The sequence below is a fragment of the Haliotis rubra genome, unplaced genomic scaffold (genome assembly GCF_003918875.1).
Source record: "Haliotis rubra isolate DU_JTF1 unplaced genomic scaffold, ASM391887v1 Scf392, whole genome shotgun sequence".
Classification (NCBI taxonomy): Eukaryota; Metazoa; Mollusca; class Gastropoda; order Lepetellida; family Haliotidae; genus Haliotis; species Haliotis rubra.
The window spans coordinates 277972-290302 of record NW_025767071.1 but is presented as its reverse complement, the minus strand read 5'-3'; the positions used below and the strand labels follow the sequence as shown (position 1 = coordinate 290302).

General features: G+C 40.8%; 1 protein-coding gene across 1 annotated transcript in view; it reads right to left on the bottom strand.

Annotated features, from left to right (window-relative positions):
- Nucleotides 1-546: 546 nt before the first annotated feature.
- The window catches only part of LOC124286826 (60S ribosomal protein L35a-like), a 41434-nt gene continuing 29649 nt past the window's right edge, over nt 547-12331 (bottom strand). The window contains 3 exon segments of the mRNA XM_046723266.1: nt 547-610; nt 5752-5847; nt 5849-5903. Coding sequence (XP_046579222.1) covers nt 587-610; nt 5752-5847; nt 5849-5903 — 175 coding nt within the window. The 3' untranslated portion in view covers nt 547-586.

The window sequence follows — 12331 nt, the reverse complement described above, 5'->3', positions numbered from 1 at the left end:
TTTGTTTCCCTAGATTTCTTGCCCACCAGACCATGTCTGTGTTAAGACAGAAAGAAGTCTATGGACAGGATACAACTGGTAATTCTAGTCCAGCTGGGGCAATCCTTGGCTTATATTACGAACATCATCCCCCATGTTGTACCAGATCATCTTGTGTTTTTCAACGCACTGCCACTGCTTGCCATATCAGTGGACACAGTGATCACACTACCCCAGTTACAGTGTGTCACTATATCTCCTGTCACCAGAGATGGGTTTTCTCAATGAACTTCTTGCCATGAACAATGACTGGTGGAATAAAAGGGGTCAATAAAAGTGGCTAAAAGAAATGAGACAGTATGGTTTTCAGACTTCACATGATCAACCAGAATGAAATTGGTGTCATAAAAAGATCATTCATGACAAATTTCAGCTTGTGCTGGCCTTCAGGTGTTTAAGATGATCAAGAGACTCGCCTGAGGCATGACAGGAGCTGCACATTCCTTCAGAATAATTAAGAAAATATAAAAAATTACACTTCACACTGAAAACAAAAAGACAACCTGCTTCATGTTCGACGTTTTTTAATGCCTTCATTTACATTTTCTCATATTCTGGAAGGGTACAGCATCTGAAACAAATAAAGTGAACATTTGAAAAAGACAACAGGTTGACATTAACAACCCATCCACACCCACCCACAACCACTTGATGAGATAGCTCCCCTGATCAAGGAATGATTTCATTCACAACATTTTATTTGCTCAGACCATCAATGGTGGTACATCATAAAACATATTTTTTCATTTTATTACAATAAAATTGTAAGATGCCTTGTGTTTTGTTGCAGTGTTATTCATTATGGAACAGAATTGAATTTGTGTAACATCGTTCTGGTTAAGATTCAGTGTGCTAGTTACAATATTTAGATTCAGACAAGGCATGTCTAAAAATGTGAATGGAATCCAGATTATTCCTGTCCAGTATGACCTGGAGAGCTGGAGAAACTTCAGGAAGGTATTTATAGTGTAGAAGGAAAGCTAACTATTGCCTACACCATCGCACATACCAAGAAAACCAGCAAATGTGGGAAGATAACTTTTCACCCTCGGCTCTTGGCCTATTTGGAAGCTTGACAACTGTTGTGCACTCAACATACATACATGAATGTTTAACGATCATTTATAAGATGAATGATTAAAGGGATAAATGTATTTTTACCTCTATTGGTTTTAAAACGCGGTAATAAATATCTCCTTCCAGAAGGAGTGAGTGAGTCTAGTTTTACGCCTCACTCAGCAATATTCCAGCTATATGGCGGCGGTCTGTATATTACCGAGTCTGGACCAGACAATCCAGTGATCAACAGCATGAGCATCGATCCGCGCAATTGGGAACTGATGACATGTGTCAACCAAGTCAGCGAGCCTGACCACCAGATCCCGTTAGTCGCCTTTTACGACAAGCATAGTCGCCTTTTGTGGCAAGCATGGGTTGCTGAAGACCTATTCTACCCCGGATCTTCACGGTTCCCTTCCAGAAGGAAGCATGACAAATTCACTGGATCAGACAAAATTTTCAAAGCTTATTTCAAAACTCTTTATTCACAAAGATATGACAGATTGTTAATCACCTGCTGTTTTACCCGCTATTTAAACAACTTCTTCCAAACATATCTCTAATAAGCTACTATTAACACCTGTTTGAGCTATGCCTTGACAACATTGGTTCTTTAGCAGTATTTCTAAATTTGAGATTCAGTCTTTACACTGCATTATCTATTCACAAAAGCTAAAATCACATTTTACCAAATATAAATATTTAGTTATGCACATTCCTTTGATTATTTGTTTGCTCCAGGGATTTTTTTAAGAAGTCAGATCGTCTAAGAAAGTTATACTTGTATCTGTTTCTTTTACCATATATGACTGGAGACGTGCCAAAATTTGAGGACCAGAAAAAGAATTCTGTCGAGAGGGGTAGGCCTATGTAAAATGTCAAAATCAGAGTGGTAAAACAGTAAAATTTAAACTTTGTATTTGAGTGCATAGAATACAGATATTAGCACAGGGATTTACATGACGCGAATTCCTGCGTCCTATACGCATCAAAATTTATTAGCACATCCACAGGGACACAGAAAAAGTCAAAAATCTACTGGTAAAATTTCAATCAAGTAACAATAAGTTATCAAAGAGTTTGCTAATAGCCGGGTTATGATATCATTTGCAATTCAACAAGAAGACAAAGTCATCAATATCCCTCGCAATGGCAAAATACTCTTCAGGATTATGTCTACGAGTTAAGATTATGTCAAATATTTAGGTGTGTATATAGAAAAGTGTCAGGAGAGTATTGAAAGGTTCTGCTCCAGAAAGGAGCACCATCACCAATTTCAGTCTATGTCAAACTTGTTGCCATGGAAATGCCAAAAACATTTTATTCAGAAATCCAAAACTACCAAAAGGCACCAGTACACCACCAGATCTATGTATGTGCCAAGTTTGGTGAAGAAACATTGAACGGTTTTAGAGTTCTGCTCCGGAAAGACAAATGTGCACGGACGGACGGATGCATGCACGCACGCACGGACGGAGTCCATTTTAATACGTCCCGCAAAACGCGTTGCGGGGGATAATTACTGTCACAATTAATGTGATGATCATGATACAGGATACAATAAAAGTATTAGTAATGAAAATGAAGTGTCTGGGACCCTCATTTGTTGTCCAGGACCCCTGAAAATTAAGAGTATGAGTCCCAGGGACCCTCAAAAACAGGACTCCAGGTAAATCCCTGTTAGCAGTAAAATTATGACAGAAAGATAATATATTTAAGTAATACAATACACAGTCTATAAAAGTGTAAACTAAATGCAAAGTCTGATTTAATTAGTACATGTATAGCGTGTTAATGAAAAAAAAAACGATACAAAGGTAAACTAAAATAACTCAGGTTCTCCATTATAGCGGCCATCAAAAGTTGAGTTGAGGTGACAAAACAGAGATGTAATTTCACTCACATAGGATAGCACGGGAAAAAAAAAATGAAAATAGTAATTTAGATGTAATTTTGGCCACTTTAATACATAATTTTGTTGCTTTTATCTTACTTTTCAAGTCATTAATTTTTTGGTTTGAAACATCTTTATTTTGCGAACTGACAATTTCGAAATGGACCCATTGACAAATTATGTGTTAGAAAATAACAGTAACATCACAGAATTTAAATCCGTCGATAAAATTTGATGAATTGAAATGTATTACATGTTTTCTGTCATCATGAAAAGTGATAAATTTATTAAATGAATCATATGAACAGAAGGTTCCTAAAATATATACATAATTTTGATTTGACTATGGCCTGGCTGGTTATTCAGTGTCAGGGGACACATGTCATGGTTAGTCATCCAGGCAGCGGTATTAAATGGGCAGGGCTTCAGATAATTTTTCAACAGGAGTACGTACTCCTTATTTGTTCAATATGGGAGTACTGGAAAATCTTAAGTGTACATTTAGAGTACTGAATGGAATTTAATGGAGTTTCTTTCATATATGCACCACAACATTGCTAGTCTTGTGTAAACAGGTCAATGAACAATAAAATAATATCTTTTCAGATAAATACGTCTGTAAATGATTCTAAGACCGTACCACCATTGCTGTGGTGCGTACAATGCTGTCCGGTAATTCCGCGCACCTAAGCACATCGATTGCAACACGGCAACTAACGCCTTTTTTGTGGTTTGCGTGACTAAACATGCTGGTATGCATCATATTTACCTAGAAACATAAGTTTTATTGACGACAAAAAGATTCTAACGTTGCATAATGCCCAACTCTTTCAACACCAGTCAACCAGAGGCATTTACTGCCATGACACCGAGTTCCCAGAGACTCTGAGGTCATAGATGAAGCCTATGTTTATGAAGGAAATTATAAGCTTGTAAAACGTTATTGCTACTACATCCCATACACCATTTAAAAGATCTAATCCTACTGTTGATAAATATGAAGTTTATTTTTATAATGTCATTCAAATAATACAACTACAACTTAAATAAAATTAATTTTGAATGAAAATGCAAGCTTACATTTATAACGTCCAGATAAACCACGAAAGAAGCAAAACCTATGGCGATTTGTTTCCATTTGTGACATGTCATAACATGCCCGTGCCTTTTTCTTTTATATTTTCATTTTTACGTCATCAGAAAATTATTATAAAAAGATTTCTTAAATAATATGTATGGTCGCCCTATTTCCCGATATCTGTGGCTTTCCGCCGGGTAACATGACATAACAACGGAAAATACCTCCGTTTTCGAAGCGTCGTATGAAGAACATGGGAGGCGAATCGTTTGATGTCGGGTATCGTTCGAAAGCTCTGAACATCAACAACATCACTGAACCCTTGCCAAGAGTATTTTCACTGTTGTAAGAAGCGATTTTATTGGATAAAAATTGGTTTCTAATGACGCTTTTTCGCTTCAGTCTGCTATAAGGGTCGTGATTGGTCAAAATCAGACACGTGACCTAAGGCAGCCAATCATATTACGGCAATGGATATCGTCCTCATAAACGAAAACTTTAGATTTAGATGAAAGTTTTGGGTAAAATAATGCTATTTTGAACATATTAAGCAAGAAATCGCTACCTATACGTAAATTATGTAACTTATTGGACGTATCGTGCTAGGTTATGACCTGTGACAAAAATGCTTCATGTATATATTTTCGCATTAAACATCGTGTCCGAGCGTGAAGATTGAGGCAGCGAGAGCCGAGATGTCACTTGTCAGTGACTTGACTTACATTACATGATCGCACAAAAAGATGGAAATAATAATTTTATATGTACGTTTGACAACTTTTATGAATGTTATTGTTGATTTTATTCATTAGTTAATTCAATTTATTTAATGAATTCCTCGAAACATCGTTACTTTGCTCTTTGACAATGTTATTGTGGACCCGCTGCCGAAGCATGTGTCCGAGAATCGTTGTTTTCAAAAACTTTGCGAAAAATAGTTTATAATTTTAATTTGGCTGATAATATATGATAAATTGAAATTTAATAAGTGTTTTCAGACATTGTGAAATGTGATAGATTTAATATATGAATCACAAGTCAGGTAGGTTCCTAAAATTATGTCTCATTTTGACGTGACTACTGCCTGGCCGATTAATCGGCCTCCGGTGTCTGGGGACTCATAACGTTGTGGCCGCTTAAGCGGCCTGCGGTGTTGAATGGGTTAAGGTTGACCTTACCAGCATTCTGACAACATCGCATGCTGTCCGGTGATTCTGCGCAGTAACTGATGCGCATAACATCCAGTTGGAGATCCGAAGTATGGAAGCGTATTAGGGCCAGATTATTTTCAAAAATCACTTCATCAATGTAAGGAAGAGTGTTTCATATTAAATCCAAATATGAATAATGAAGAAAATCGTTTAAAAGTCTGAAGAAAACGAATTTTCATAAAACTGTCAATTTATCTGTCAATTACTTACCTTTAGTGATTAAAAGCCAGTCCCTTATAGAAATGTCCCGATTTCAAGCGTAAATGTGGTAGCAGACAATGTTTACCTTTGATATGGAAGTACGCTATTGCAGCTACGCAGAATTACCGGACGTGCGGAATTACCAGACTCGCTTGTATCTGCTACGCTTTCTAAATTATTTCCTACCATATCGTGCATATTTTTATCTGTACATGCGCCGATACGGCCCTTATCTGGTGCCCTGATGGGTTAACATGTGTTACACATACCACTCTTACTCTTTTGCCCATGGCTTTTGAGGGCAAATTCTTCCTGAACTGTGCACGAACAGCACCACTGTTTCCATGGGACCGAGTAATTTTCCCCCCAGATGACACGAATCTTGTTAGGTCTTGTTGGCTGAGCAGGACAGGCAGTTTTGCTGTAAACAAATAAAACAACCAAGATAAATGTTGGCGCTTTGGTTAATTTCCGTTTGTTCTGAACTGTTGAACATGTCAAACATGTGACATCTCACTCATCCTGCTCATTAGTGTTGGGAATCTACCTCTAAAACCATAATCGATGTCTTCTGTCGATCAATTATCGATAAATTATCAACTACAAGTATGGATTTATGTACACAAGACCAGCTGGATGAGACAACTGCTACAAGATTGCTTGTAATTAAGATCTGTCATATGACACGAGATCGTAACCCATTCTTCTTAGAAATGGATTAAACACTTTGACCAAAGGATATTGAAAATCAATGAGTGAGTGAGTTTTGGTTTTACGCCGCTTTTAGCATTATTCCAGCAACATCACGGCAGGGGACACCAGAAATGGGCTTAACACATTGTACCCATGTGGGGAATCGAACCCGGGTCTTTGGCGTGACGAGCGAACACCTTAACCACTAGGCTACCCCACCGCCCCTTGAAAATCAAACAAACCTGTACAGGTTTATGATTCTTTGAAGAAAGTCCTCCTTGGGGTACATATAAGCATTAAAATGTCCATTATGAAATCCTACAATAGTTGTAACAATATTTTAATAAAAAATATTTACAAAACAAAAAACTCGTTTTTCTCTTGTGAGACCACCCCTACAGGGCCCCCCACAGCCAAGAGCAGGTAACTATCGTCATCAACCTCGTACCTCACTTTTCATGCTGAAAGTGATCAGACAGAATGTCGTAAGGCGGGTGGCCGTACCCCAAGAAGGACTTCCTTCAAAGAATCAGAAACCTCTACAGGTTTGTTCGATTCTTTTTCAGAAGTCCTCCTTGGGGTACATATAAGCATAAGACAGAATCCCTTAGATATTGAGTCGGGAGTGGCATTCTGTCTGACAAAACTAAACCCATTCTCCAATGGAATCCCCCACCGATCTGAGATAGCAAAACACACTTACCGAGCCACCTGACCGCCGATGTCATTCAGGCTGGGGGTGTGGTTTAGGACAGGGAGTAGAAATGCCAGGCTCATACGCTGACTGGCTTTGAAGCATATCAATCAACCCCACCTCCCAACCAACAATTTGGAAGAGTATGGGGGGACTCGACAACAATTCCCAGTAAAATACACCCAGCCAGCGAAGCGTGATGGGAAAGAAATTACGAGTGAAGCGGGTACAACACCGTAAAAGCCAATTTGAAGTGCGGGAAAAATACCACCACCAAATACCATAACCGATAAAAGGAGGAATGACTTAACCCAACACCAGGAAGTGCAGAATGATGTAATCTCAAGAGCTCAAACGGCTAGAGAGTTACAACTCCGCCAACTGTGTGGAGAACAGTCTGGCCAAACTGAGCACACGGACGTGAGCGTTTTTCCAGCTGATAGGTATCCAGTGTTCACGAATGGTGTTTCAAAGTAACAGGACATTGGGTCCTGTAAGTTTAAGATGTCTGTCTGACCCATTGAAAATTCACAGGCCCCATGGAATAAAATTAAACACACATTTCAGATTTAACATTTCTTATAATTGGCATTGAAATTATTAACAAACATAAGAAAAAATAAGATAAAATAAACAGCAAACAAGTGTCACATGTCACATATAACAACTTCAGTCAAAGTCATTGTGAAATATACAGTCGGACACTGGGGCAGGTGGGTTGTAGACTTCTATCGAACCGTTGGCGAATCTGCCGGATATGTCAGAGGGTCAGACACTATTCGCGAACACTGGGTATCAATGAACGCGCTCTGATGGCTCTAAACAGCCTCTTAGCAGATCTCCACAATGGGCAGTGCCGCGGCATACGCCTTTGAGCCTGCAAACCTAGGGCTACAAGAGTCTGGCAACCTAATGCTGACCCTATCCCTATTCCAACTTAACATGTGGAGAGAGAGCCGACAAATCGATAAAGAGGACTGGACCATCCAGGACTCAAGAACGAGTGACAAGTCCCACGGGGGACTCACTTCGAGAATCCCTCTGCCGACATACCAGCGCGCACAACAGGCCCATCTGCCCCCACACTGAACTGGGAGGGAGAGGGAAAGAAAAACACCAGAAATGGGTTTCACGCATGGTACCCATGTGGGGAATAGAACCCAGGTCTTAAGCGTGACAAGCTGTAACCACTAGGCTATCCCACAGTCCCTAGGAGAGCATATGGCAAACTGGTCTCACCAGAGCAGAGACTGCCACGCCTCCTGCAGGAGAGACGGAGACATCATACTGCCCTGCCTCAGGTCATCACCGTCTGCTTGTCTATCTATAGACGAACCACACGGCTTCAAACCTGGTCCACAAAGTGGTCGAATACCAGCCTGGCTGCTCTCAATTTCAGCACATTGATGTGCAGGCTCCCCTCGTTCTCTGGCCGAATGCCTAAGACCCAGCTTGTGAGGGAGGCATCCGTTTGACTCTAGATCGATGGGGGAACCCCCTGGGTAGATTCCTAGCGTCTGTCCACTTTAAGTGAGTAACTAACCACTCTGAATGTGGAAATTGCTCTCGCAAATCTCTGAGTGAGACCATAGCTGTGCTTATGCCTGCTGTAAACGTCGCATCCTCAGACGAGCACGTCAGATAATGACCAATGTCGCCATGTTGCCTACCAACTGGAGCCATGTCCATGTCAAGGCCATGGGGAACTCAGATTGCAAAGCAACCCTCCTGAACTGTGGTAAGGCTGTTTGAATACGGGGATACCACGCTACGGCGTGTCTCGAATTTCTCTCCCAGAAAACCAATCTGTGTAGACATCAGTTCTGATTTCTTGAGATTGATTATCCAAACCCGCTTGGTGAGAATACTTACCATTGAAAGTATTGTGTGGCAAGCCCTCTGAGTAGCCAGTCATCTAGATACAGTGACAACACTGTGCCCGGGCAAACTGCGTTGTAATCACATGAGTTTGGTGAACACGCTTGGTGATGCCAAAGGGCAGCACACAAACATGTTCACACTTCCCGTCGAAGGTGAGGTGAGCTGAAATTGGGTTTACCGTCGTGCTTGAGAATATTTCGCTCATATGATGACGTGCATGCGTGTGTATGTGTATGTGTATGTGTGTGAAGCTGGTTGTATAGTGCTAGCCCACTGAGATACCATGCCGCAGTGAAGCATGAATACCCCACTCAGACACATTATACTGACTCCGAGCCGACCAGTCCTTGTTGTACCCATTAATGCCGAGCGCCAGGCAGGGACCAACAAGTACCATATTTTAACGTCTTTTGGTATGACGTGGTCGGGGATCGAACCCGCGACCTTCCGCTCTCTGGGCGGACGCTCTAACCACTACACCGCGGAGGTGGTTTCCCGTCAAAGAGAAAAAACCTGACGTATTTCCTGACCTCGGAGTGTCTGTTTCGTAACCAGCAAAGACTGAGCATAAGGCAGTCGGAGTCAGACCTGATAGCATTATGAGCCAGATACGAGTGGACATCCGTCAGTTGCCACACAGGTCGGGCGTATGACGTGTCATCTGGTGGGCAGTGACATGAGTGCCTGTTGCGTAACCAGCGAAAACTGAGCAACAGGCATGCAGCGAGAGTCGGCGCTCATCCTTGCCTAGCTGAAACTAAAGTACTGTCGGAAATGCTAGAAAAATGCTTTTTAGCCTTAATACTTTGATAAAGGTGATAAATGTACTATGTTGTCAATATATCAACTCGCCTATAGTGTACCTAATTTTTATTTCAATCGATTTAACATTCCCATGCATTTAAAGGGCAGTTTACAGGAGAGAATGTGGTACCAAAACAACAACTTAAGATTTTTTCAGAGTTCAACAACAGATATCTGAAATAGTCTTTACATTTATGCTAATAATACAGGCGGTGTAAAAATATGAATTAACATCTTTCTTTAACAAATAAATGTTGAATGTTTGTGTTACTTTACTTAATTATCGTTTCTTTATTGAAGAAATATTAATATAAATGTTAAGTCTTGATAAAAAAGTTTCCCGTCATGCATGCACATCTTTATTACAGCGTCCACTATGGCCAACTATTTGCAGTCAATTGTTGCAAAGGTTTATAAGTTTTTTGTGCTTGAAAAAGACAGAGGTAAACCTTTCATTAGTTTAGAAAGGGTTTATTACAGAACTTGTAGAGCTGTTGGTATGTCTTACCCACAAGTTTACAATAATTATAAACAAACCAGACAAGACAGGGACCGTCTCAAAAGCAAAACCGGAACGTAAAACCATCCTTGACAACTTTGACAAGGGAGTACTTAGACGGGCGGTCTACAAACTTTATGAGAAGAATATATCTATTCTAAAAAAGCTACACCAGTGACTTCGTTAAATCTTTGGCCAATGTTCAAAACTAGAATAAATTGACCGAATTACATCCATATTTTTGCAATGAAATATACTGTTGACATGCAAAACATTTATTAAAACGTTGCACATTTCTACAATCAATCGATTAGATAACACAAGTGATAAGAATCTTTCCAATGTACAGTGATTCGTACGTTTCTTTCAAAACAAACACACATACACAAATGATCCCTTACATAACCAATATGTATACTATACGTACACATATTCAACATTTCGAAGAAAACATCTATTGAGATGACCTCTTCCCCGAGCGTGTGCTCAGGTGTCAATTTCACCTGTCGATACCGTGCATGCTGATGACGTAACGCAGACAGTTAATGTTTGTATCAAATAAGGTCCCACTACCCGTCATTTTTCTAAGTTTTTGGTATTTTCATCAGTAAAAACACATTTTAGGGCATGTCTCAAAATGTATTCCCTCGGTCTACATTAGGTAGATGTTTCTTAAAGTGATATTTGTTATTTATGTAACTGTAATACCTCTGAATTTTAAATATTAGTCAAAAAGCATTTTTCTAGCGTTTACGACAGTACTTTAGGAAGAGCCCCGACCATATAGAAGCAGTCAATTACCGGTGTTTGTGTGGTGTGTGTGTGTGTGTGTGTTTCTATTTTTGTGGTTCCGTACAACCCCTCCTCCCCCATCAAGTACCAGCGATTGAGCTCTGGGAGGTCAAATCGTGTCCGAATACTTTAAGACAAGAGGGAAAACCATCTCACCCAAGCGAATGTTAGATGTGGAGCTGGGTGTCAGCCACCTTACTCCGGAGCAAACGCTTCACCATGAAGACGGAACTCCGCGGGGTCGGGGCTGACAGAAGGGACGACCACCTGAGGCAGAACGGTGGCGACCTAATGCGCACGTGCTTCAGGGACGAAACGAGCAGAAACCCAGACAGGGCACCAGGCGAACTTTGGTCAAGACCTGAGGCTCCGGAAACCTGTGCCGGCCTGAAGCAGAGGCCAGGCCGACATGAGGTCCCCCAGTCAATCCATCACCGGAGCCCAAGCTCAGATCAGAGTGCCCAGGGGAAGGAGCGATCCCCGAGCCTTGGCTCGGACCGCATCCAACCCCCACAGATGCGTCCGATCCACCCTTGGTGCTGAGCTCCTGGTGGACCCCAGACATCGCACTGTCTATCAAGGATTTCACAGATGACATCTGTTGCTGCAACAAATTTGACAAAGGATCAAAGGTTAATACAGGTGCATCGACATGATGGAGGTGCAGGGGAGGCTGAGACCGGAGCAGACTCAACCACCTAAGACAACTAACTCCCTGCCTCTTTGGAGGCACAGGTGGAAAAAGAAAAACTCCTCTTACGTTAGGAAGATTTCTTAGACGGGCTTCAACCTACACCTGCAGCAAGTTGGCAAAAAACACCAATATGTATGCCTGTTTATTTGCGCCTTTGGTGTAAAAGCTAGATGGATAGTGCACCCCTGATCAGGATGCGCTTCCTCTGCAAAACAACTCAAACACACCAGCACAGGGGGTATTTGACTGTACATGAAAACCGGATGTTGCACCTTTGCAACAACCCATTTTCCACTGTACAGTTATTACGGGACAACCCAGGCTTCACGTTCACGGTTAGTTTAAGGTATTCCCCACCTTTAACAAATGAAACATTTTAAATGTGAGAATATAACATCTTTCTCCACATACTGGGAATCAGATAATAATGAGAACGTTTCTATTCTTGTCATCAATGTCTATTTCAAGCGGCACCCATACCGAAGCTAACATAGTGATCGCGACAAAAAGCTTGTTTTACTCCTGATATTACCCAAGTGATGACCACAAGGTGCTTGTGTTCACTTTTATAAGAAACTAAGTCTTATTCAAAGTTCTGTGTGAAGTTTTAATGCTTATTTCTTTACATTTAGCAAGAAACATGGCAAAATATGGACTGTACGCTCTGATGGTTGTTGCACCAATACTGTACTAGGAGTTGCAGGAAATAAATGTGACAATATATGGGGAGTTGGTATGATAATGACGCATGTATTTTAACAAATTCCTGTTACAATGGGTTTTCTTGAATTT